This window comes from Streptopelia decaocto (assembly GCF_964273445.1).
Source record: "Streptopelia decaocto genome assembly, chromosome: 8".
NCBI lineage: Eukaryota > Metazoa > Chordata > Aves > Columbiformes > Columbidae > Streptopelia > Streptopelia decaocto.
In genome coordinates, this window is record NC_138662.1 from 17,908,270 (window position 1) to 17,935,752 (window position 27,483).

The following is a 27,483-nucleotide window of genomic DNA, read 5'->3' on the forward strand; positions in this document are numbered from 1 at the left end:
GCATGTGCCGTGTCACCCTTGGCTGCCCTGGCTGCCAGCACCCGAAATGGCAAATGCTCCTCAGACACAAGCTGTGGGCAGAGCACAGAGGGCGAGGCTGCTGCCCCTGTGCAGGCTGCTCCACTGTCCTGTGGCAACTGCTTTTCATTCAGGTTGGGACAGAAAAATTGGTTTGAAAATTAAGCTGAAGTCCATATGGATGAATTTCTTCCTTTGGCATTGCAGCTGCCCTGTCCAACCCTGGCAGCATCAGTGCCTTCTGAAACTGGAACTGGCTCATGCTATTCCAAAGAGAGCTTGATCCATAATATTTTAGATTACAGCAGTTGTTACACATAATATTATCACTCTCACAAAGGGAGGTAGAGACCCAGAGTGAGACCTACCAGCCAGCTAATAAGACACCTAATGAAGAACAAACAAAACTGCTCGTCACTGCAGAGATATATTTCCCCCAGGAAATTAAAAACATGAATACCCTGGCATATGCAATAAACATCTCCTTTGTGTCCATGTAAAAGCATTGAAAACCTCTGGAATATTAAGAGATGACAAAGATGCTTTTCAGTCTCTCCTGTGCTTCAACTGCTTGCAAGTGGTGGTGAAAAAGATGCAATAGATCAGCCAAACTGCTGTGCAACTTTTATTTACCAGTGAATGCAACTTTGGAATAAATACACGCCTCAATGAACACACCTGTGTTAGGACTACGAGGCAGCTGCTGCTCATTAAAGGGAAAAGGCACCAGGTTAAAGCTGTAAAGGGAATGTAGAATATGAATAGTGCGTTTTCCATACCCTTCCCGTGCACGCATTTGTTCACCATCAGCTGGTGATTTGGGAACCGCAGAAACGCCGGTGCGGGTCAGTCCCCGCTGTCTGGCAGCAGGCGGGGCCCGCGCTACCTAAGCAGACCCCACTGGGGGAAAAATATATAAAATCTATATGCGCATAATTTCTTCTCAGCACCCCCCGCCCCGCTTTGGGAGCGCCCCGGGGCCGTGTGTGCGCAGGCGGGGGCGGGCAGCACCGCTCCCCCCGCCCCGCCCGGCGCCGCCGCCGCACGCACCGCCCGGCAATAAAGCGCCGGGGAGCGCGGCCGCGATCGACAGCGCCGCTCCCGCCAGCCCCCCCGGGCCCCTCCAGCCGCGCCGCTGCCCCGGGGGGCGGCAGCGCTGCCCCCGCCGCCATGCCGGGCTGGAGGAAGAGCCTCGCCCTGTGCCTGCAGAGGATGCAGGAGGACGGTGAGTGCGGCCGGGGGGAGGAGGGCGGGAGGTGCACGGGGATGCTTGGATCTTCTCGGATCTACCCTCCACCTCGCTTTTTTTTTTTTGTGGTGGGGAAAGGGTCTTCCTGGAAGGGAGATACCAGGGAGCTCTGCGAATGAAGGGGCTGGAGGGGGGGATGCTCTTGGTACCGGTAAACTTCTCTGCAGCAAATCTGTCCTTCCATCCTCCGGCTCGCTTGGGCTCTGCTTTTTTATTTTTTCTTCTCTAAGTGGTGGGGGCAAGTCTGGGCGAGAGGTGGCTGCGCGGTCCTCGCTGGATGTGCAGAGGGGCTTGCAGCGGCTGAGCTCCAACTTTCTAAAGCTGTTGGTGCTGCTGTTTTCACCTGGTAATTTTTCCCAGTGCCCAACTGCAGCTGGGGATCAAAAGGTTCGTGAATTGCACGTCGCAGTAATCTGATTCCTATTGTGCTGCTTTCTGTTGCTCACAGTGGCTGTGAATTATTTTGTTTACATGCTCAAGAGTGTGATGTTAAATAAACATTGGATCTGCAGCTCATAAAAGTCAGGAGAAACATCCACGAGGTGGCATAGCGAAAGCGGGGCTTAAACCTTCCGCGCCGGCTCCTGGGTTTGGAGTGGTGGGGAAACTTTGTCTCTGAAGTGCGGTTCTTCTGTGCTCCCTTAAGACTCAGGTGGAGCAGCTGATCTGGGATGGGCAGAAGTGAGCAGGAATGTGTGTCTCATTAACCTCAACTCTGTGTGTGCATGTGGTTAACAGCAGTTTTTTCTTTTGCATCCCTTCACCTGACCGCCTCTCTAGATCACACACTGGTAAGCAGACCTACCAAATATCTGAAGTGGCACTGTTGCATTATTTGGTGTGAGTAAAGTGAAAATCGGGGAATTTTCTGATCCTGCTGGAGAGAAAATGTGGTGTTAAATGCCCTGTAAGGTGTCAGGACAGAGTTGTTAAGCTGCTGAGTCTTTCTTACCCTGCTTCTGTGGGAGAACACCACCTGCTTCTGATGTTTGACTGCTCTGGGACCACAGCTTCCACACAGAGACTCCATCCACCTGAGACAGAGCTGTTAAAAATCTTATCCTGTTGAAGAGTAAATTGATCCTGTGTTCGACATACAGAGACCTGTTGGTGTGAATTCAGCCCTGTTGTGGTGCAGGGTTTTTGTACCACTGCAGCTCATAGGGATGCTCTGGGACCGCTGGACTGGGGTGGCTTTAGGGGCCTTATAAGTCATTTACAGCAGTGAGCTCCTGCTGTCCTGGGTTAATGTGTTTGCCAGGTTATTTTCCTTGTGACTCCATTTGTCTGTACTGGCTCTTGTCCCTGGGACTATGTAATGCCTCAGTTTCCCTCTCTCTGACTCCAGTCCTAGTGCTGCAGTGAGTCTGTGGCTGGTGTGCAGCCCTTCAGGGACACTGGGCATTTCCCTTAGTGACACTGTATTTATTTCCATGGCTGGCTCAGCGGTAGTTGGTCTTTGAAAGTTACCATTTAGTTAATCACAGAATGGTTTATCTAGAGGAATAATTCTTGCAGGCTTGAGCTGATGTGCTATGTAGAGGAGGAGGTATGTACCTGCTAAAGGATGTGCTGAGTTTGTATGGAACTTTTCCCCTTTCCCTGAGGTGACCAGTTTGATGGTTGTATTACAGCATATAACTCTGCAGGGGTAGCAGAGAACGTATTTGGTGATGTTCTTGTGGTGCTGCAGTGTTATCAAATATGGTCTGAGGTTTAACTGGATGCTACAGAAGGTTTCACATCATGTACAACATTGCCAAGAAATCTCTGCAGGGTTCAGTTCAGATTTCAGTTTTGCAAACCCCCTTCCAACCAGTCTATGAAGAAATACTGACTTCTGGTTTTTCTTATTCAGAACAAGTTATGTCTGCCTTGTTGGCATCTCCGTGGCTATGCAGATGTGGTAGGTTTTGTTTTGGCTATCAAAGCTGGGGAGCTTTTCCCCCAGGTGTGTGTGCTCTGTGCCATCAGTGTGTTGCCTCCGAGGACTAGTCCTGTTTTTCATCAGGAGGGTATTTGTGATTAGAAGGGTGGTATATTTTGGTTACTGAATATTAACGTGATGAACATCTCCTGCAATTTGCAGCCATTCAGTGCTTTGTTAATCACGGTATTTAAAAGGCCAGCCATTGTAAGTCACATAGGGAAACGCAAGACACATGTGAACTGTACTGAAGTATGATTGCCATTTCAAAACAGTGAGTTTCCTTATGCATGTTTTTGCTTAAAACTTCTATCCCTTGAGGGATGGGCTAGGACTCCTGACCACTGTGCAGAAATGCTTCATTCTGTAAGGTATTTTTGTTCCCAGCCACAAGAGGGTTGTACATGGGGTGTGCTATTCCTTATTCTGTTTCATGCAGAAAAAAAAAATATATTAATGGCTTGGAAATTTATTGGTAGAAAATGTGTTCTTTCCAGCCTGTAGTGATAACAGCCCAGTTATTCCAGTCAGGGGGTTGATTTACTTTGCTCTATGTGGCTGTGGGGTTGTAGTGGACCTGGGAGCAGAGGCTGGAGCATCCAGCCAGGCAGTTCTGTTTATAGCTGTGTAGACAGAGCTGTGTGGCCACATCTCCTGCTGATTTACCTCCCTGATAGCTGATCCTCTCTCAGGGCAGTGGAGTGAACTAGTTGGCTATGCCAGACCCTTTCCTGTCCTGACTTCCCCCTGGTCCCACTGTCCTTTCTGTGAGTACTGCAGGATTTGGGCTGTATCCTTGCTGCTCCCAGGCTTTCAGTAGTAAAAGCAGCAGAGTCTAATTTCTGCTTTGGGAGCATGAATGTATGTGGGTAGGTGGGAAAGTCTCTAGGGATTTTGGCATATCTGAGTGGATGTGAAAACCAGATGCCTGGAAAGGATAAACTGTATCTGTAGACAGAGCAGTGGAGATGCTGTTATCCTTGTAATGAAATAACTTATCTAGCTGCATATAACTTGTGTAACATGGGTTGCAGTAGTGGGCAGGCACCCTTTGCTAAACCTGATATGTTTTTCTGCTTCTACTGGGAGGGAATACAAGGTTTGAGTGTAAATTTAGGTTGTTGATATATTTCTGCTTCCTCCCCCAGATGCTTTTACTTCAGTAAAATGAGGAAAATTTGACTCTAACCTTAAAACTCCAGTATGATGCCTTTAAAAAAAAAAAAACCCAAACCTTAAGGAAGACTGTCTGATGGGATTATAAAATACGAAGCGAGTTACCCACCCTTTGCATGAACTGTGAGGCAGCTGGCAAGGCTGGAGGGGAAAAGGGCAACTCAGATCTGCTCCAGAAGTGCCGATATTGCAGGATTGCGTAGCTGCTGTTTGCTTCCTTCCCTTGTATATGGTTCCTTGCTGGTTACCTTGGAAACAGCTGTAGGAGCGTATGGGGCATTTTTGCTGCTGTGCAGTCATGGGCAGAGGTGTCCCGTGGTGTGTGGGGAAAGGAAAATCCTTTGTAGTGCAGGTTGATTTACAGGATGAGGGCAAGAAAGTAAAAAAACCAAAACAAAACAAAAAACCCAAAACCATTGCGAGATCTCTTTCTCGCCTGCCTTAGCTTTCTGCAGGTACAATTTGGCAGGACTGGGACCCTGGGGAAAATTTAGCAGTGGGGTGGGTTTTTTTTCATGGCTTTGGCAGAGCTATTTAAATTTTTTATAATGGGAAGGTAAAAATATCCCAGCAGTCTGTCTTGAGGGGGTTTATAACAGCTGGGCTGTAAACATCAGCTTTTTATTCTGTCCTCAGAACAGTGTACTGGGATGTTTTTGCTCCAGAGCTGTGAAATTATGGTTATGACTGGAAATGGGATTCTTCTTTACTTAATCCCACACCTCAATAAGAAACATCTCAGTAAGATGAAAGTTCGCAGGTTTTGTGTGATTAGCAGAAAATGAGAAGATCTTTCATTGTGTTCCATGTTATTTGTGATATGCACGTGTTATGTGTAGAATAACTAGATTAGAGTAACCATAAAAAAAATTGTTTGCTTACCCATAAACATTTTGATTTTGCAAACTGAGGTGTGTATTACCTGAAATCAGTTGAACTATTCTAGTGCTTAAAATTAAGTGTTTGCTCTTGTTCTTGCCACATCAGAAATAACTCAGTCATTCAGAAAGGAGGTTTTTGTATTTATCAAGTCATCTTAGAACCATCCTTCAGTGCCAGGCTCAGTCTGTTCAGTTTTAATACATTGCCTTACAGAGTCCTTTTGTCCAAACCTATAATAACATGATCTATTGTACTGGCACTTACTTTCAGTAAAGAAATTCAGCTGGATAGCTGTCACTTAACTAGTGTGCAATTGAACTGCTCTGTTGTTGAAGGGCTGTTATGTCTGTCTGCTGAATGCGATTTATTAACATATTCCTGCATGTGATTCTTTACAGTGCATTCAGGCTTTGTTGGACATGAGGACTTGCACATGCAGTGCTCAGGAACTTATGGGCTGCTGTTTGTTGGTAATACTCGTTATACAGGCCACTGCTTTTAAACAAAATGTAAAGCTAGAGGTTCTGACCCTCCAGTGAAGTGTGGTGGGGAATTAGGATTGCTTGAAGGCTGTGGTGGTGAAGCTTAAGGGATAATGTTCATTCATCAAACTGATGGGACAGCCAGAGCAAATCCTGCTAGACTTTGATGGGGTCTTTTTCCTTCATTAATATGTTGATGTGGATTTGGCCCCCATCAAGTGAGGCGGCAATAGCTGCAGCCAGCGCTGTGCCCGCTCCCTTCTCGCTGGCTGTCACACTGTCACGCTGCGCCGGCTTTGGGCTGCTGCTTTTGATCTTGCGCTTCTCAATCAGAGCTGAATTTCACGATTGCTGAAGCCCTGCACAACTCAGGGATGAAGCCATGAGGGTTTTACAGAATGACTCTAAAGCCTCGCTGGAGTTTGATTAAAGACAGACTGATCAGTGTTTTGCTTTTTGAAGTGGCCTGCTGGATTACACAACCCAAATGTGATCCTGTGTACACAGAAGTTGGCTGTATGAAACGGTATGGACACTCTGCGGTTCTGCTCTCTCTCTCAAGCTGTTGCACTCTGTGGGGCTTCTTGCAAAATAGTTTTTATCAGCAACATGAAATAATGATGCTTAATGCTGAGCAAATGCATCAGCTGCAGTGGTTTGGCACCCTTAGAGGTGCCAAGGTTGGAAAGCGTGGGGGGAACTTTTCAGGAAGCTCAAGACCTTGATGGAAACCATGAATTGTGGGAGCCAGGAGAATTTCAGAGTGAAAAGAACTGCCAGATCTGTTTGGATTCAGGCCATGCCTGTTCTCCAAACCTGTTGGTGCTACTGTGGGCTTGTGCCAAGCGTAGTGGAAACGCACGTGGGCAGTTCCCAGGGAGTGGACGCGGCATTTGAAACTGCTCCAGTCCCGAGCTGTGACTGCAGCTGCTGACCCAAGGTCTTCAGATGCTCCGAGTTGCACTGAGATGAGCATTGCTTGGGTTAAATGGAGGTTGTGGCAAGACTAAGAGGCAGATGATTTGCTCTGCATCTTTACCATTTGCCTCTTCTAAGCAGACACAAGCGTAGGGGAGCTGCTTGGTTATTATACCCACAACCAGGCCCTTGCTGGGTGCAGAGCCAAAGTACCTATGCCAGGTCATCTCCTTCTGTGTTTAAAACTGTGTAGGCCTTCCTATGGGTGCCCAGTTTCAGAATAAAAGTGACTATTTTGTTAATTACTTGACTTTGTTATAGTGGAATAAAGAACTTATTTTAAAACAGATGTGAATTTACAGAGGTATAACTGAAGTAGAATAATTATCAAGCTATAGCTCTATTAAAATTTATCCCTTCATAGATGAGCCCTTAGACAGTGAATTGGGCATTTTGGAGCTCTGCATTACGTGAATGGAGACATCTCTCTTAAAAGCCAGTCTTAACCCTTGAAGCTCAGAGCAGTGATCTGTGCCTGAAAGGCTTGAGTAATGTCTAGATCAAGTCAAACTTGCTATATTTTTCATGCAATGGTCTCTTTTCCCAGAGGAGCCACATATCTCCTGCTCCACTGAGTGCCAGTGTACCCCATGTGTACGGGTGCTGCTCTTGCACACACATCATGGGCCAAATGCAGTCACACCATGTAAATGTCACTTTCTGTCCCTGAAACCAGTAGAGCTACTGTAGATTGATACTGGTGTAACTGGGATCAGAGCATGGGCAGCATTTAATGTGGAAAATAAAACCTGTGCTGATGGTGCCTGTCAGAAACGGCAGCTCCTCTTCTGCAGTCCTTGGTGAACCACACACGGGGATATAAACCCTCTCTTCTTGGAAGGGTCTGCACTTGGTTCAGTTATACTTGGACCTTCCCATGGACTTCTTTCTTTGAGAGGAAAAGTAATGAATCCTTCAATTTTAAATTAGGATAATTTTTTCCACATTCTTGTTTTGTCAAGAGAATTAATTATCTATTTTTATTTTCTCCTTCCCTTCGCCTTTGTCTTTGGAAGATGGAGTTCAGATAAAATAACTAAAACAGATAAATTCTACAATTATGGCAATTTTCCCTGTTACTGACTTTCCCCCTCATTAATGTTAAATGAACTTGGCATCTAGTAATTACTGGCTTTTGGTTTTGAGCCGGAACTGTTTTCTGGCTCCAGCAAAATTTGCTGATTCCACTGATAACATTGGGACTGCTGTTTTCCACTAGGAAATTAGCTCAATCAAATGTATTTTCCTCTGACAGCTCCAGGTATTTTGCATGAAGACCACTCTGCATTTAAGGAGAAGGGGGCTACCATGTGCTGTTGGAGATCAAGGGAACACTGTGTTCAGGTGTGGTTAGATCTGTGTCTTACCTCTATTTAAGAGAGGTATCAGTGACCCTGCCAGCTGAACTGCTGCATCTTGATGAGTAGATACCTCTTGCTAAGGCTGCAGAATAAATCCAATTCTAAACTCTTCAAGGTGTTGAATGTCAGTCTATAAAGTAACACACTTTTTTGCTTAACAACTTTATTTCCACTGTGAACAAGGCATTACAGAGCTTTCGTTTTAGCAGTTATATTAACCTTCAATGCTGCTCTGTTGCCAGAGTTGGAGGCTATTCTGAGTATTTATTTGGATTGTTGGTGTTATCAACTTTTTCTTGTACGTGTGATGCTGTTAGTCATCTCGGTGACACCTCATTCATTTGTGCGGAGAAGCAAAGGTCCTGGCTCACATTTGAGTATTGCCTCATACAATTTGAGAGGGGAGCTGCGACTAGAGGCAAGGATTAGGTCAAGCTTGAGAGATCTTACTTGGGTCCTGTGGGATGGAGCCGAGATTGGCCTCTGAAATTATTTTCCCTCCTGTCTCACATTGAATAGAAAAAATTCCGCTCTGTTCTTAGGGCAGAGCTTAGGTGATGTGGAGTCTCTGGCATGGGGGACCCCTGAACCAGCGCATAGACTTGTGGTGGTGGGAGGGCTTGTTTTCATTTGCACCCCCTTGCAAGCAGAGACCTTGAAGCTTTAGCAGCAAAAGAAATGCAAAAAAAAAAAAAGAGAGAGAAAAGTAAGAGAATAAGGCAAACTGTCAGGCAGTGTGATGGTATTACAGAAATTATTGACGCTAAGTGTCTTTTTTCCTTTTTTCCTCACTTGGTACCAGTGTGCTTTCCTGATACAGATCCAGTGCTTACTGTGTGTTTTCCAGAAAATGATGATGTTTCCGGGAGTGGAGACTCCCTCATTAAACAGTTTGCTCAGATACATTGCTTTTGGGAATCTGGAGAAATTCCCTGGGGCTGTCACAGTGGGATGAATTTAGCGAAGAGCTGGGAGGATGAGTTATAAATATTTGTGGCAGCTTGTCTCAGGGCTATGTGTTAATCCTGAACAGAGGGCTCTGTTGGGAATGAATACTTTTGTTTCTAGATTAAGTGTTCTTTTGCTTACTTTCATTTTGGAATAGGAAGCAGTCAATCTCCTTGCTGTACAAGCAGCTACGTCTTAAAAAATCCTTATGAGCATCTCTTCTGTGATGGGAGGGCAGGGAACAGTGCTGCCTCAGTCTCCATCCTCCTTGGGAGCATCATCTCTTCACCCTTCCTCTATCTCTGTTTTTCCTCTTCAAGCTGGTGATTTAAGGTATCTTTGATCTTCAGTGGTTTAGGAATAAACCTTGGTGGCCAGCATGCTCTGACATCGTGTTTCTGCATGATGCATCCCTGTGGGTCCCAGGCGATGAGCAGCTCCGGTGTCTGTGCTTGAAGGACACCGCTCCTTAGCAATGGTATGTGGTGACCCTACACACTTTGTAGGATTTGGACATAATTGACAACTCCTTGCCTTTTCTGTACCTCAGGATCCAGAGATGATGTGGTCTTGTGGATGCTGTCAAAGCTTTCACTTGCCTACTTAACCATATTGATGGATGAAGTACTTTAAACTGCATATTTTTTTAGTTTAAATAAGGAAATATTTCTAGAACAATGAGAGGGAATGGGAAGTGGAGAAACAAATTGGTGAATGGCCAGCAGCAGAGCTGTTAGCACTGGAGGACATGGAAGGCAAGTTGTTTTAACTCTGCAGTGCAGAAATCAATAGAAGTTGCTGGAAAGTGAATGAGAATGAAAGAACTTGTATTCCTGCCTTTTTTTTTAAATAACATTTGCAAACAGCTCTTGGTTAACTGGCTAACTGGCTCTTGGTTAACTGGCTAACTTGGTTAACTTCTTTAACACAGAAGCCATAAGTTGTGGAGGTCCCTTCTCAGGGGGTTGGAAGGTGGCTGCAGATACTGTGTTTGGGCTGTGTCCCCATGTGGGGCTGGAGGTTGGTGTGTGTGCTGCCTCTACGTTCTTTTGAACAAAAGTAGAGTACAGGCATGCTGCAAAACCCCTGGCATGTCTTGACATGTTGATGCTGTGAACATGCTCCAACTTACTGGTCATATTTTGCTACTCCAGCCTGTTTCCTGGGCTTCATGTCCTTCTTTACATCCCATCCAAACACCTCGTGCAGTAACACCTGGTTGCATTAAATAGCTGTCGTGTTCCCCAACAGATCAGCTTATAGTCTAGTGATAACTAAAGCCATTCCAGTGCGGCTGGCACTTTTTAATTAATGGGTTAGTGTTGGGGATTGAGGTGTAGGGCTTTGAACAAAGTCAAATAGTCATTTAGGTTCTCAGTGGTGGGGAGTTTTTTCTGTCCATTGATATTAACAGGACTGAGGAGTTGTGTGCCACCTGGAAAACCAGTCTGCAAACCTCTGCATGAGATTATTCACATCTGCACAAAGTGGGTAAGGACTGGACTTTAGAAGGTTTTGATACTCAGATCAAAACAGATAGGAAAGCGCAGTTACTGAGTACAATTTTATGGCTGCCCTTCTCTGCTTAATGTCTTCATACTTGAAATTAAGCTAATTGTGCCAAATATTTGGAAAAAGTGACCAAAAAGTGGTAGAAAATGTCTTATCTGGCACAGTGTTGCTCAGCACATGGCTGAGCAGAAGAGTTCTGTTCAAGTGGGTAAAAATTTCCCTCTACAGTAATGATCTGTTCTGCGAGTTTACCAGCTATCTAATCTAGTTTCCATCTGTTACATCAAGTGATAATCCTCTAGCAAATTAGGTGCTGTTAGCAGCATTTCTGTCAGCCTGGGTCTGGCTGCACATCCAGGCAACCTGCCTTTGAGGAATTTCAAAATGTGCCCTCGTCAGTCATGCTGCTTCCTCAGCCTCTGGAGACTGCATTTCAAACGTAACACAGAGCATAGCTGTCTGTCTTGGCTGTTTAATTGTATTTATTCTGATTTTCCTCCCCTACCACCTGCCAAGAGTGGTTGGTCATGTATAGGGATGGCTCCTGGGTTGGTGGTGTGTTGTTTTTTTTTTTAAATAACCATTGTGATTGACTTTTTGGCATATCCTGTCATACTTGAATATAATTTCTGTTGGTGCGCGTATATGGGGCTTGATAAGTGGGCTGGGGAGTGGAAAGCAAAAGAATTAGCAAGTTGGGCTGTGATGCTTGGTTTCTCTAGGGCTTGTGGTGAGGGGGGGCAGGCTGTGCAGTAGCCACGTTCCAGCTCACAGTGCCAGGCTTGCAGGGCTGCCCCTCGCCAAGGGTCACGTCCTGCTTGGGAGTAATTCAGTGACAGGCAATGCTGTGACAAATGCCATCCAGTTTCTGCCTCTGAATAATTAAGAGGGACTGTGGCTTTTGGCCAGGGAGCACTGTCCTCTGCCACCCATCTGCTTCTCTGAGTGTTGCTCAAAGCAGCTGCTCCTCTCTGGGGGCTCCCAGCGGGGCCGGGGGACACAGATTCCTGATTACCCCTCATTGCCTTGCCACTGACTTATCTGTGAGCTTGAAGTCCTCAGGGTGCTATTTTTTTTGTGCTGCTTTTCTCTCCCATAAAATCATGCCATGATGTTTAATTGTGAGCTGTGATGTTGGTGTTTGGCTTCAATGTGGTGGTGGGAGTGAGGGACAGGAGCTGGAGTGCTGAGCGAGGGGCTTGTTTCACTGTTATCTCCCTCTGCAGCTGTGAGTTTCTTATAGAAATCCAGCTCTTGCACAGCTGGCTATAGGCTGGAGATGCTCTTCAGCAGTGTGCAGGGAAAGCAAATTTAAATTATACTGCAGGGAGATGTCTTGCACTTGGCATGGTGGGCATGCTGGCCAAGTCCCCGTGTCAAAGTGGAAGTTGTTTTCAGCGGGGTGTAAAGCAGAACCACTGACAAAGCAGCCTTTGCATTACAGGGCAGGTGGTGATGGTGCTTCTGCTGTGATGCAAAACAGCTGAGGAATTCCCTCTATGTATACGAACATATGCATTTTTTTAAGTGAATGTAACTCTAGAGTGAATTGGCTCTAGGGGCTTGTCATAGTTTAACAGTATAATGTGATATCATTATTAGCTGTGCCCCAGCACAGTGGGGTAGTTTGGCATTTGACCTGTTGAACCTCAATACCAAGTAGGTGAAAGCCAGGAAAACACTGTGGAGTTGTGACAGCCCCAGTTTTGCAAGCTCCTCTCTGGACACACTGCCTCACTTCTTCCCCATCTGCAGCTTTCCTCGTTCAGCAGTTCCTGCTGGAGCCTGGCAGCTTTCCTGTGATGTCCCACTGCGCTGAGCTGATGTGACAGCCGGTGTGTGAGTCGTGTTCCCTGTCTACCTGTCGCCTCCAACCTGGCTGGTTAGCAGCAGGCTGAGCTTAGCCCCTGGCAAGCTATTCGACCCTTGATAGTTCTGACACAGTGACTTAGTTGGGCTTGCAAGTCAGAGGTGAGAGAGATTTTATCGTGCAACACCCCCGCTTTGATTTGTGCTGTGAGAGTGTTGCTGATGGTGTTTTGAGGAACATTTTGTGAGTAAAGGGACAGAGCTCATTGAAGATTTTTTTGAGATATTCCCTTCTTTTCATGTGTAGGGACTTGGAGTGGAAAAGAACAATTTGGGTATGGACAGGGGAGCAGGAAAACTTATTTATGCAGCCAAGTAAGCAAGAGAATGGAGGTGGTTGTTTGGACTGTGCCATTGTTGGAATAGTTTAGTACAGTGCAGCTCTCTTCTAGTGTCTGATATTCCCATTTCACTGCAAGAGAAGACAAATAGAGATCTGCCCAACACACACAAACTCCTTTGTGGAAAGGTGTCCTCTTCCTAGGAGGTGATTGCTTCCCACCAAGAGAGTAAGTCCATCTCCATGGCTGACTGTGGTGACCTGATGTTGGAAGGCACTTCTGGGCTCTGCTTTCCTTGCAGCTGAGATGTTTATGGCTGCCCTTCTCTGCTTAATGTCTTCATACTTGAAATTAAGCTAATTGTGCCAAATATTTGGAAAAAGTGACCAAAAAGTGGTAGAAAATGTCTTATCTGGCACAGTGTTGCTCAGTACATGGCTGAGCATGTTAAAACACTGGTCATCCAGGATGATACTGCTTCAGGAGCTCATTGATTTTTAGCAGAGGGAAGTGAGTTAAAATGATGAGTCACTGACCTATTCGAAAATGAACAACTTCCTCGGTGTCATTGGCAGCTGGTAATAGATCAACCTGGACAAGGGCTAGTGAAAGGGGATTAAGGGGTCCCCCCGTGCCTGCTGTTGTTCTATGTTGTGTGTGAAAGCTGTTGCAGTCGCAATTTTGTTTACCAGTGAAGAAGCAGCACAAAAAAGCCAGTGATTTCTTCACTCCTCCCTTCCTGGGCTGAGGAGCTGCTGGTGTGTACTGGGCTCCAGGTCACCAGAGGAGGTGTGGAGAAACGTGTGACTGCAGGTCTGCCCTCCTTGTGCATTTGTAAAATACTCTGGGGTCCGTGTTTATGAGAGGTGATGAACAAATGTAAAACTTTGATTTTTAAAATTGAATAATACTGTAATGATTCTTTTGCCTTTTTAATATAATACTGAGCTTAGTGGCTCTCTTGCTATTAAAATTTCAATCCCTGCTCCTGATAGCTTCTTTCCTATCTCGGGTACCTGCATGGAACTTTGGGATAATCAAGTGAAAGTCTGCTACCCAAGTATATTTTATAGGTTTTATGCCAAGCCGTGACTTTAGGAGTTCAGTGAGTGTTGTGTGGAGATATGATCAATAAAGCTTCTAGGTATGTACTTTGCTATTAAGTCTTAGTTCATTGATTTAAGGAGTTACCAGGAACTAGGGAAATAACATGGTTAATTAAGTTAATCAAATTGTAAGGTCCATGGGGATTGTGCCTTTGTCTGCTCTCTGAAGCACCTCAGACACCTCTGATCACTATAAAATAATGACTTTCTTTCCACACGCTGGCAGTTTAAACTATTTAGTTGCTTTAAAGCTATTTGCATTTCAAGGCAACTAATTTCTACATGAGCCATGGAGTTATGGCTTTGTAGCCCTTGGCTTTAGAGGTCCAGGTGGAGGTGGAGAAGGGAATTCCCAATAAGGCTCAGCTAAATGATTGCATGGAATCTGGATCCTTGTATTTGTTTGCCAAGGTGTCTTGCTAAGCAGTTACCTGTGCTCTTAGCAAAAAGCCTGTGGGGCAACTTGTAGTGTGTTGATGTTTTATATCTTGACCTTGGAGTTATTTTTAATTACATTATTCTTTCTATCCACCAAGACACATAAAGAAATAATATACCAGGCTCTAGATAGATCTATTCTGTGGCATGAATTTTTCAGGGAAATGAGTAAACAGATGTCCCCCTGTCTACAATGGAAATTTATTCTGGGTATATAAAGTGAAATCTAGCACGGAGGTATTCTTCTGGAGCTTGTATTTTTCGTAATTTATAGCTGCTCCTTTTCCAAGTGAATTGAAGACTTAAACCTCCTGTTATAGGTCTGTAATTTATGTTTTCAAAATTTTACGATTATCTTTAGTGTTTTTATAAAGCTCTGCTGTGGAGGTGCTCAGATAAGGTTGTATATTAAATACTGGCCAACTCACTAGGAGCAAAACTGGGATTATAAATAACTGGAAACATTCTCCCTTGGCATGAGCTCGTTCTCCTGTTAATTCTTTAACCTCTTTTGAAGAATTAGGGAAGATGAGCTATGGAAGGGTGGACTAGATGATGCTGCTATGCAGCAGCTGGAAAATTGCACTTGGGTTTATCTGTGTGATGATTTGTTACTGAGGACAAACAGATTGAGATTCCCTTGGCATCTGTTGGGGACCTGGTAAAAGTCAACCCTTTCATTAATCACCAATTGAAGGAAGAGAGAATATGTTCATTATGTTTTTTAAATGGCACCAAGTTGTAAGCTGTCACAAAAATATTGGTGAGGACAGCATGGTCTTGGTGATCTCTTAAGAGACCTTCTGGAATATTTTCTGATTCCAGTGACTTCATGGGAAGGGGAAGGAGTAAATGATACTGAGGATGTTTGAGGACTGCATGTGATCATTGTATGAATTAGGGCTTCTTGTTTTCTCCCTAGTATTCACTTAAGAGAAAAGGAGGGTGAAGGGAGAAAAGACTTCTCTGCTGCTTGGAAATGCACCAATCAGTGAAGAAAATTTTAGGAACTGTACTTATCTAGTAATTTATCTTGACTTTAAATCCCTCAAAGTTTTACATTTAGACCTGAGCTATCTGTGCCTCCTGTCACACTTTCCAGGTGTCCTGGGACTCCTTCCCCATGTTTCCTGTCCCACAGGAACCAAGGAGTTATGGAAACCTGGAAGTTAAATTGCATTGTTTGTATGGTGTGTCTTTCTTCTTGCAGCCAAAAGTTCAACACATTTTAATTTAGTAACGTATCTGATGCCCCAAATCCACATGTGGGAGCAACTTGGAAATTTTCTTTTTGGCTTGGCTGTTGTTTTTCCTCCTGCTGTTTTTCAGAGTGGAAGAAATTGTAATAGAAGACTGAACTATTTCCATAGTACTATCTGTGGTGGTATAAGTGAACCATTGCCATTATTGCCCCACCAGTTGTCTTGTCAGGAAAACACTTAATCCCAAAATTGCTGCCTGAACTTGTGTGTACTATTCTGTTGCATGTTAATATGAATCAGTGCTTTTAGAATTAATTTCTGTGTGAGTAACTTAGTTTCCAGTATCTTTTAATTACCAAATAGAAAGCAAAGATTGTTTTGTGTGTGGTACTCTTTTTTTTTTTTTTTTTTTTTTTCTAAGAGGGAAATATTTACAAAAATGCATTCCTTGAGAAAAGCCAGCTTGTTTCTTCCCAGGAGGATGCAGTAGCTGCTACATGTGGTTGGTACAAAATCAGAGTTATTGAAGAAATGCCTACCCCAATAGCAGCTGAATTCTGTGAGGACACTTTTGAAGCATCTAAATACTGCATGGTTGGAAGTAGGAATTAATGTTGTGTTTGTGTGTGGTTTTTTTCTTTAGTGCATGTGGATGTATGTTTTAAAATCCTTGCCTGCGGACACCAGCATTTGCAGGAGCTGCCTGTCACCTGAATGAAAGACTCTCCTTGTCTGCCCTGCCTGATGAATGTGGAATCTTACTGTCATCAGCGGCAAATTTATTGGCTGCACTGTGACTACGTGGAAGGCAAAGGATCTGAGTGGTGCCGTGTACCTTGCTCTCCATTGTGTGGCTGTCCCCAGGGACAGGAGGAGCAGGAGAGGGTGCTGGGGCCATCTGCCATTGGTTCATCACTTTTTTTGGCAGTGAGCATCTATTGCTCTTCATCAGTTCCCTGCAAAGCTGCTGTGAGAGATGCATGACCAGATACGTATGGCTTATCCTCCTCCTTAGTGTTTCTGCAAATGCCTCTATCATTTCTTCCCCAACTCATCCCTGAGTCCCATTATGCAAGATTATTCCAGCTGCTGCAAGAAGCTCCTTTAAATAGTTAGGACAGCCTGTCTGCTTTATCAGCTCTTCCCAATGTTAGCAAATCTCTTTTCTGTCTAATTCTACTGCCTCAGTGCTACAGGCTCTCAGATTAGTTTTGAGAGCTTGTGGTGATGTTTGGATCTGAAGCAGGGCAGGGGAAGCGATGCTTCTCGACAGCAGGGTGAGGGCTTGCCTGGGGCTCCTCTGGTTTTCCTCAGCTAGAAACCTGTGGGCACCATGAGTTTCCACTGCTGTAAGCCCAGTGGAATAGTCTATGGAATGTAACAAGGAGCTTTTAGTTTAGTCTTCCAGCATAAGTATTTTAGATGTGAAGAACTGTGTTATTCAGGCTGTGATCTTGTAAACTACAAGGTCTGTCCCTTCTTCCCAGGCTACTTGAGTCATCTGGGAGGTGACTGCTTTTTTTCTCTTAGTAGCTGGTAGTTGGATATAAACTGTTTGGTCACATTAAAGCACTCCTGCAAACAGCATGGGTGTTCTGCCAGCTTTATTCCAATGGTGCTGTGCTGGTGTGGGCAGACTGTAGCTGCGTGGGTACAGACAGGTTTCAGAAGGCAATCCTGAAATCCTCTTTTCTGGCAGCAGTGAAGGCTGTCATCAGTTGTTATCCCAAGGGACACAGCAAGCATAAACCCATCTCTGTTTTAACCCCCTGTGCACACAGAAATGCTGTTGCTCTTGTATCTTTGTGCCTGCAATCACTGCTCAAACTACAGCTGCATCTTGTGTGTGAGATGCCCTGGATTTCCCCAGCCTGGGGGGTCACTGGGAACCTCACTGTGGGGTTTGTGTAGGAATGACAGTGCTTGCCTGGGTGTTGCAAATGTTTGTGAGAGGGATATACACCAGTGCTGGAGAAGGGGAAGAGGCCACAGGCAAGGGGATGAGTGGAAGAGCTGTAACTGATCCTCTTGCCCAGAACCAGGAGCTGTACTAGGCAAAATGTTTGTAAATGAGCTGTGATAGAAATCCTGTAACATCTCAAGAGGGAATACAAAGTAATTCTGGAGGGGAAAGATTGCTGGTGAGAACAGAGAGCTCTTGCAAGTGCATAGCTCTTGAGCAAGGAGGAATTTAGAAGCTGAACCTGGGGTAAGGAATATGAGGTCAGGTAGGTGTGTTTGTTCTGTGAGCCCTCAACTCCACTTACCTCCATCCTGAACACCTACAGCAGGAAGTCTTTTGAAGCAGTTGTTCTACTTTATCTATATGTGTAGGCTGTCTCAGACAAAACACCAGAAATCAGTGAAAAACAAGAAGAAAGGGAATAGTAAAGCACCTCCAAACTACTCCCAAGTGCTGCCTCTGCAGTGGATACAGCTTCTAGCAGCACAAATCACTGCATTGCAAACAAGCAAAACTAACAGAGGAGCTTGCTCCTGAGAGCCAAAATAAGCTGTGAAACTCAATAAATCCTTGCAAGTAGCTCAGCAACAGCTTGTTTAGTTCTCAGGATTGTTTGGGGAGGTGGAAAATGAAACAAGATTTAAGCACTAAAATAACTTGAAGTACTTTCCCCACTGTGAATTAGTCTTGCAGCAAACTGCTTATATCTGGTAGTAAGATTTGGGTGTGGAGAGAGGAAATAGCATTTTGAGGCTGTCTTGATTTGGCTGGGGAGACTGAGCAGTGCAATGTGTCTCTTGTCACTTGGAGTTTCAAGTAGATGTCAGGACAGTTGTCCCTTTTGTGCCTGATCAAGCCTTTCAGTGGGTGTTTCAATCCTCCCTGTCCACAGAGTCTCTTTAACTAGTGCACCTTGGTAGCATTTATCATTTCTGTGGTGAGCACCAGAGATGCCATCTGTGCACAGCAGCATCTACTGCATGGATCAAGCCTTTGCCTTCCAGGGTCACTGTGACTTAAGCAACTGGTCAGCCAGGTTGTCCCACTGCTCTGGGTGTGCACTTTTGCAAGATACTTGGCTGTCCACAATAGACCTGAGAGCAGAAGATGGGTAAGCTTTTGACACTGCTGCTGAAGTGTCTAATGTGACTCAGCCCACATTATTCTCCAGCTTGTTATTGAACTCTTCTGGGGAGTTCTCTCATCTTTATGGCTTCTTACCTGCTAAGCTCTTATGTCATCTTTATCAGTGTCCCAAGCCCTGAAGGACACTGTGATCAGAAAGAAGAGGCCATTTAGCTTTCTCAAGAGCTTTACTGGGACTTGAAGAAAGGAGGCAACAGAAGACACAAAGGCTGTGAGTAATGGAAGAAGGCACACAAGAATTTAAGTCCAAGCTGCTGGCTTTATCTTAAGATAAAAAGATGGTGGAGTACCTTTTAGGAATCTTTTTTACAGATTCCTAGAGTTCAACTCTGTGATCATTTAGTTATTCTGTCCTCTGAAAATGGACCACCTCTTCCTGCCTCCTTGCCCAAACAAGAATTGTAAAATTCTTAACCCAGTGTTGCAAAATACAGTTATATCTCAGTTCAGATGTAAGGAAATGGGAATGTGTGAGGATTGCTCACCCCCCACACCCACACTCTCTTCACTCTCCAGGCCTGCCTTGGCCTTTCTTTCCTATGCCCATACTGTTGTCCTTGGATCTGACTGAGCATCCTTGAGACAGTTTGAGCTTGTCTGCCCTCCCATAACACTTTCTAGCTATGTGGTGTTTGTGTGTGTTGTGGTTTTTTGTGTAAGGTGTTGAGGCATCACAGAGACCAGCACCCTTTCAGCTCATTGGAGGCATGTTAGCTACAGCACTGGCGGTTTTCATTCACTGTCAGCAACACTTCTCAGGTTCTTTTATTTTTCCCTAATGTTTCATTTTTAGCAGATGGTTGGAGGCTCTCCCTGTTGGCAAACTCCAAATGAAGTTGCTGTAGGATGGGATTTGTTTGCCCAACTTAGCCAGTCTGCCTCCCTGTTTTCCTTCCTTTATTGCTGGAGGGAAATCAGTGGTTTGTCTCCTTTAGCCCCAGTTTGGATACCCAGTGTAAGCCATGTGAAATGATGGGTGTAATAAACAGGGCCCATACCCTTTGTTATGACAAGGAGTGTTTTAATGAGGCAGGTGAAGACATCTGGAGATGCTGGGTGAACCTGGCCAGGAAGACCCTTTGACTTCAAGGCAGGAGGAATTGGTACCAGAGATTCAATAAAAGTGAAATTTGCCTTGTTCTTCAGTGGAGGCTGTGATTAGTGACACTGACATGCTGGTCAGTCCATGAGATCTGAACCTCACCAAGTCCTTGGAGACCTCCTGTTCAAGGCAGAAGGCCTGTGGAGGTGACTAAGAGCAGGAAGAAAAGAATGAAGGAAAGATTTGTTCTCCCAAGTTGGAGCGGTGTCTTGGCTGCCTGGCAGATTGCCTCTTGTCTTTGGCCTACCCAAAAAAACAACCACTTGGTGTAAATCCTCTCCTGCCTCCTAAAGATGTTCATTTAGGGTAGTCCCTTTTTGCTTGTTTCTTCCAGCATACTGCAGGCAACAGTTTAATTAGAAATAAAAATTGATTAGTGTGGTCTCTAGTGGATCTTTCAGAGGTTTGGCAGTAACTGCAAATAATGTGTGTGCAGCTGTTTAGTGAGGGGTGAGATGGCTGTTACTCCTCTTAAAAATTGATCAGCAATGTTGCTGGGTATTGATCTGAGCCTCCTGGTCAGAAGATGAGCCAGCCCTGTCCAAGGGCAGGTGGGTGGCAGCTTCTTGAGGAGACTGGTAGAAGAGCCCACTACCTGGGAGAAGTTTATTCTTTTTGGTTCTGTCTTTATTTTTAACCCTTTTTCTCTCTGAGAGTGTCACAGTCATGCTTACAAGCTTTCTGTATGGAAATCCCCAGTGTTTAGCTCCTAGTGGAAGCTGTAAATGGCACTCTGGCTACACAGATGTAGTATGTGTCAGTGTTATATATTTGCTTGGGGAAAATATACTTTGCATCTCCAGGGTGTAATTCACTGTAGTGGATGTGGGCAGGATGCTGCTGCACCGAGGAGCTTTGCTCTAGTTCATTCCAGTATTATATTTAGTTTGTTTGTGATGGCAAATGAATTGATCTAGGTCTGTATTGGCGTAGTGGGAAAAGCAGTCTGTCTGCTGGTGGATCCAGTGCTTGTCATCCTTTCCTTCTGCTTTCCATTTACAGAAGTCCATGTGCTTTGCTGGGTTCCCCTCAGAGCTACGTGTGTATCTTGGCTCTGTTAAATGAGAAGGGTGTGTGAGGTGAGAACCTCGCCTAAAGAAGAAACATGCCCACACAGCACAACTGGGAGTCCCTCGGCATTGCTACATGGGATTAAATGCTGCTGTACAGCTCATCTTGTCAGTAGGAGGTCAGAAGTGACATCTGGTAAACAACCACCTCTGTGTCATGTATTCCCCTTCCTTGTCACCTCTGTTCCCTCCTGAAAGCTGAGCTTGGCTTTTCCTTTGTAATAAAAGCTGATGAGGGGAACAAATATCAGGAAGAGTTTGAGTCCAGGTTGCTTGATGTCTAGCCAGGTACCCACAGACAAGTGTTTCTGATGTCGCACATTCCTTTTGCTGAGCCTGCTGTGGCTGTGGAGCCTCTTAGCTCAGGTGATGCTGGTTTTCCAGGAGCCATTAGCTGGATGCTTGACCCTGGCAGTGCTTGGCAGAGTCAGGGCTGTGCCAGGGCCTGAACCTAAACCACTGCATGCACGAACCTTGTGATCTTTTTATCTTGTGTTGGAAATCCATGTCCAAGCACTGGAAGCTACCGGGGGTGTGTGTATATATACAAGCTAAAAAACCCCATTATATATATGTAACCCATAGCTTTAATCCACCTTGAAATGAAGATTGAATACACTTCTCTTGTCTCTATGCCCCAGGGAAGTCTGTGTGTATGAAAAGAGAAGGTTAGAGAGGGTTTAGGAGTATATTGCATGCAATTAGCTGGGAGGCAGATGAGGACCTTTTTTATTCTATTGGTAGCATACTGAGTCTCTGTAACAGTAGTAGATTTGTTCGTGTTATATCTTTCATGAAAATTTATCTGAAAATAGACGCATCCATCAGGAGAAACAGGAGCTGTTGTGCACCCAGCTGCTCCTGCGTGGTCAGTAGGAACAGAGCAGATCAGGCGTGCTGGCAGCAGAAGGGCTGTTGTGTTTGCTTCTGTGCCAGCTCTAATGGAACTCCTGGGGTCCCTCCTGTAAGTGGAAGACACCATCAGAGTCCTGGGGTGCTGTGGAGCTGGACATGTTGCTGAAATTAGGGCTGCTCCTGAATCCCATAAAGCAGAGTTGCAAATGGACAGGGATATAGTGTTTCTGAGCATCTGGCTTGTGGGCTGAGATGTCCGGCTCAGCATGAGCAGTGGTGATGCTGTGGGGATTTCAGTGTGCAGAGGGGCTGGCTTGCCCTGCTCTGTGCTTGGTGCTGTGTGTTGATGCCTGGCTTATGCTATGTGCTTTTCCTCCACCCCTGTGCTCCTCAAGGCATTCATGGGCAGTGAGGGGTTGGGGGCAAGCGGTAACTTTGGGCTTACTGTTGAGATTTACTGTTGCTCTGAGCCAAAAGCAAAAACCTCATTGGATTTGCAGGAAGTGGGACTGGAAAATAATTTGGGTCCACAGAGCATTCACTTTGCAGCTGAGATGAGCTGTTGAGGAAAGTGCAAGCCGAGTGTCCTGGGATAAATTTCCCAGTGACAGAGCTTGCTGCAGGGGCAGCTGGTGCTTCCCATCCTCAGCACTGCGTGTGAGCAGCACAGGGAGCAGCTTGCCATTCCTGCTTGGCATCTTCTGCAGGAGACGGCAGCAAATTTCCTTGCCTCCCTCTTGTGCATTTCATGACTGTTAATCATTCATTTCCTTCTTCTCAGGATTTTTGGGTGTATGATTTTTTTTTTTTTGTGCAAATCTCAGTCCCTCACCACCTTCGCATCCTGTCTCAAGTTATTTAATAACCTCCAAATATCTGCATAGAGCAGGGCTGCTGGCTTTTGGGTGATGACTGCATTAGCTGTGCTGCTGACAGCTCCTTACATTTTCTGCTAAAGGGTTGCTGAAACAGTGAAATAAGCCCCTTGGGAAAGAGGTAGGAAGGCCACTGGTTGATATTTAACACTTGACTGCACAAGGAGGGCAGGGAGAAATCAAGCCCCTTGGGAAGGTGCCAGGCATGAGGCCCACGCAGAAAAGGATGTTGGAGCTGCCTGGGTCACGGGGTGGCCTCCCCCATAGCTCCATCAGGCAGCTTTGTGGGGGTGAGCATGACCCCTGGGCAATGCTGTGGGAGTGAAATCGCTATTAATTGCAGCAGTCTGGTCCTCTGGTGCTGGCTTGCCAGGATTTCCTGAAATATTTGCTTTACTGGATCAGGTTTCTGGGGTGTGAAACACAACATTCTGCAGTGGGTGGTATCTGAAATGGCTCATCTTGTTATGTCATTGTGTAATATGTCGGTCATCTTATTTGGACCCCAGTGGGTGATGGTCACTCCATATGAGAAAATGTATTTCAGAATTAGGGAGTATTCAGAGGATGGAAGAAGGATTAATGACATGGAAAAAATTTATTGGGAAGAAAGTAAAGATGGGGAGCCTACTCCAAAAAGGACATGTATAGGAAAGGACATCAGCAAAATACATACCAGAATGGACAGTCTGGCAAAGGCTAAATGGGAGCATTCAGTCTTTCTGTTTTGGCAATAGAAGAACAAAAGTGATGTAAAATGCTTGAAGCTGGTAAAGGGAAATTTGTTAGCCAAACAGTGGGGCTATGGACTTCACAATCCTTTGAAATGCTATCAGGGGCAAGAAAGTGAGGAGGGTGCTGCGAACAAAGCAAAGCTGCTGGAACTATGGTCATCAGAGGCAGGTTTGTCATTACTGACTCTGTGGACTGACAAAGCACCAGCTGCAGAGTTGAGCTCTGTGTGGTTAGAAAGTGCAGCGCTGCTGCTGCCTTTCTGCACACCTGATCTTACCGATTTTTTTGCAATAAACTAATTACAAAATTTCCTGGTATTTGTTTTACTTTAATTATAAACTTAAACTCCCAGGAAAGTAAATATGGAAGCATTTGGAAGTGTAACTTCTAATGTGATGTGTGTGTATATGTTAGAATTTAGGCATTCATAATGTTTAAACTGAATCTAACCAGCTTGCGGAGTTTTATTTCTAACACTGCTTGCTTCCCAGCACTTCTGCTGTGCTCTGTTATGAACAAGCAGTAGGATGCATCCCACAGGTAGGATGTTGAGAGCTGGAGGGATGTGCCCAGGTTGCCAAACTGTAATGGGACCTGGCCTCTGGTGGTTAAATTGACCACAGATCCCACCTTGCAGGGATGACAGATCCCATTTGCAGCCTCTGGGGTTCTAGCGCAAGGAGGTTTTGCTGCTTTGATCCTCATGGCAGGTTTGGGCTGGAATAGTTTGAAGTGGCATAGAAACTTGTTCTTTCCCAAACTGCAGTTGTTGGGCTGTGGGTTTTCTCTCCTTTCTTCCCTTCTACAGAGCTTGGATGTGGAAATGGCTCTTCACCTAAATAAAGAGCGATCTTGAAACTTTATGGCAGCTGCATAATTGCTTAGAATACTATGATAATGGTCATCACAGCACCAAGGAAACCATGGCGGCTTTACTCTTTGCTAGTCACTGAACTGTAAACCTAGTTTAGAGCAGTATAAAAAGTGGCATTAAACTGGTCATGAATCACTTGTTTCGTTGGGAAAGCTGTAAGGACCATTTCAGTCCCATGGAAAAACTGCTTGGATTGTGAGGGCAAGTTTAAATGCAGCTATGGGAAAAAAAGGCCACTTGTGTAGTGTAAGCAAGAGGTTGGTATCAGCTGGAAGGGTTTGGCACCGGCAAATCTGGAGCTGAAATGAGCAGTTTGGTCGAGTGGATGAGTTTGTAAATCCTCAACAGTCTTTGCTATTTCCAAGCATCTCTGGATTGGTAGCTGGGGTAGATCCTGCTGGGAGTGCTGTAACCCCCTTGGTGTTGGCTGCACGGAGCCAAGTGCTCCCACAGCTGACTGTTGTACTTTTCTACCCTTCTATCCCTCCATTCTTGGTACAGAACAGGATGTTTCGGGTGCATGCTGAAGACCTGTGCTGTGTTTGTTGCATCCACTGGAGCTGCTGCTGCTGGACAGGAACAGCGCAGTGCAAATTGGAACAATTGCCTGCAACAGGCCTGTTTTGTTACCCGCTGCCTACATGTGTCCCCTTTTGTACTGAAAATTTCAGTGCTGAAAGCTTGCAATTATACTAACGTGTACATTCAGAGCTGGGAGTTAATTTGAGGTGGATTAAATAATGCTCAGAAATGCACTGCCTTTTAAAAATTGTCCTAATACCAACGCTCTCCCTGTTCAGGCTGCAGCTGTATGGTGTATGGCTTGTGGCCACTGGTTTGTGTGCCAGGCCAGGAAATGGTAATTGCTTGCTTGAGTTCTGTTGGGCAAACATGTCTGAAAATCATGAATAAAATAAATTTTATGTGGATAAAAATGAAATGCCAACTCTAGAACATGGAGAAAAGGGCTGGGGGGCTTTTCTCACAGCTCAAGTCTATTGGACAGGGCTGTTGAAAGGCTGGACACTTCACTTTCATCCCAAAAGTTCATCTTTCTCTGTGCCTGAGTTGCTCTGTTTCATTTAAAATGAGTCTTCAAATCGATTTCTGTTAAATTTCTGCAAAATCCTGTGTGGATGCTCCTCAGTTGATTTAATCTTGTTTTATGTTGATTTAGTTTCTTGCCAACTTTTGCTAAATCCATTTGAGACAGAGTTAAATCAACTTACGAGTGTCCTTGCAATTTAATTAAATCGACTGATGTAACTAATGTAACTGATTGTAATTAAATGCAAGCAGCTTTTATATAAAGACAAACCCTGAGGGTGGTAAGGAAATCCCATCTCATGTTCCCATTAGCCCTGAAGAGGAGTTTGCTCACAATTTACTGCCTCTGCTCCTTGTCCCAGAGCAGAGCTCAGGCCATGCTTTGCATTTGGGATAAACCCGTCCCTATGGGTTTGCCCCATTGCCTGCTATGTGTATGGTGGGCATATTTTGTTTGTGGTTTGTGTGTTTTTGTTTATTCCTGTCTGTGACATCTGGAGTCATCCTGTGACAAGCTTGGTCTGCAGGGGTTTGGGATGTGTGTACAGGCTGGAGCAAGGTACCTTATGCAGGATGCTCATATTCAGAGTGAGCTTGTGCAGGTTCATTGATGGAGCATTTTGCTGTCCTATTATTTGTTTCCAGGTGTTTAAAACCTCTTACAAGTTCTGTTGTTCTGAATATTGGCTTTTTGCTTGGGAGTTCACTGTTCTCAGTCTCAAACTGGAGGCAGAGGTCTATAATGGTGTAATTTTTCCTACAACAGGCAGATCCCACACCACAAAGGCTGCTTTTTGATCTCCTGCAGGGAGTCTTGGTATTCAATGGAGCAAAGATCCTGTGTTAATGTAAATTTCTGTGGCTCTAGGAGAAGAGAGAACCAGATAAGAGAGCAGCCAGAGCAGGCTGTAGCATATTTTTTTCTAGCATGAACAGTGCTGCAGTGACAGCAGCAAAGAGAAAGCCAAGGAGGATCTGTCTTTTCCCACCGCCACTACTAATGTCTCCAAAAGTCTGCGTGGCAGGGGAGGCACCATCCGTATCCACGCAAGCTTTTAATTTTCTTTCTCCTGCTCCATTTCCAGCTCAGTTCATACATTAAGAAAACATTAATAGCCTCTGATGATAGTTTCGTGCTCTGTTGGCATCCTGCCTTACTGGACCCACTCATTTCTGGGAGCGCTCTGTCCATGAGTGGAGGTGCCACGTGTGGATGTGCCACTGACAGCCCCATGAGTAAAGGAATAAACCCGCAGGTGTTTGGTGGGGCTGTTCACACCATGGTGCTCAAGGCTACTCCTTCCCATGGTGTTCCAAGATCAGCATTGGCCCCTGAGGCTCAAATCAGGCTCTTGCCCTGCATCTGCTGCTGGATGCTCAGATGGAGGTGGCTCTTTTCAGGGGCACCAGCCCTCCATGGGGGTTCACCTTGGCCAAGGGCTTCTAGGCTCCCTTTTCCCTTTCATCCACCTCTTGTAGCCTGGGATAACCCTGAATTTCTCTTGTGCCCTGTTCTCTCTCCTCCCAGCTGTGCTGTGCCTGCGGGAGCGGTGGGAGAGCGGCACTGAGCGCTCGGGGAGCTGAGCGGAGTTGTTGGCTTAAGAGGAAACAAAGGGGAAAGTGGCCAAGGAGAAGGCACATGCAGGGGGTGTGAAGGTGCATCTGTGACTTGAGGATATGAGCTCCTCTATTTAGGAGGTGAGGGGGAAGCCAGCAGAGCTTGAAGAGCATTAACTGGAGGGAAATTTGTGAACAGAAAGGGGAGAGTCTGGCTTAAAAATAATGTATTTGCATGATCATAGAGAGTGAGGGACATCCCAGGAACAGCTTTTCTTGGGTGGAGTTAGTGGTGGAAATAAGGGTCATTTTAGAGCTGCTGACTGTGAAATTCAACTGTCTTGAAGGCTGGTGAGTCCCAGATCTGAGTAGTGTGTCAAAAGAGATAGGGCAGCCTTTAGCAGATGTATTTAAAGAAACCTTTGGAAATGAGCCAGGCTGGGTGGCTGAAGTGAAGCTGACGTCTTGCAGAATAGCCAAGAAAGGCTGAGCAAGGAAGAGGTGAAGCTCTGAACCAGTTGGCATGAGGATGTTGAAAGCCTTTGAGCGATAGAGGATGGATGCTCTGGAAGGTACTGAACACAAAAATGGACATCTGTGGAATTTGAAGGAAAATAACCTTAGAGACAGCGCTGACGTTGGACTGGGTGTTAGGCAGAGCAGATCAGACTGTTTGCACCTAAAAATAACATTTTGAAAAAGACTATCTCAAAGCATGAGTTCAAAATACTTTGTTTTGTTCATTTTTTCAAAATCCTTTTTAGTTTGCTCTGCTCGCCCATAAAAAATGCCTTTAGATTTTTAATGAGTGAAAAAAAACTTGGGAAGTG

General features: G+C 45.2%; 1 protein-coding gene across 1 annotated transcript in view; it reads left to right on the plus strand.

The window, feature by feature from the left end:
• Window positions 1–1,188: 1,188 nt before the first annotated feature.
• The window catches only part of GRIP2 (glutamate receptor interacting protein 2), a gene marked incomplete at both ends in the record, with an annotated part of 250,029 nt that continues 223,734 nt past the window's right edge, over window positions 1,189–27,483 (plus strand). Inside the window, one exon of the mRNA XM_082060237.1 lies at window positions 1,189–1,243. Within this exon, the coding sequence (XP_081916363.1) occupies window positions 1,189–1,243 (55 nt within the window). The remainder of the gene's footprint in view (window positions 1,244–27,483) is intronic.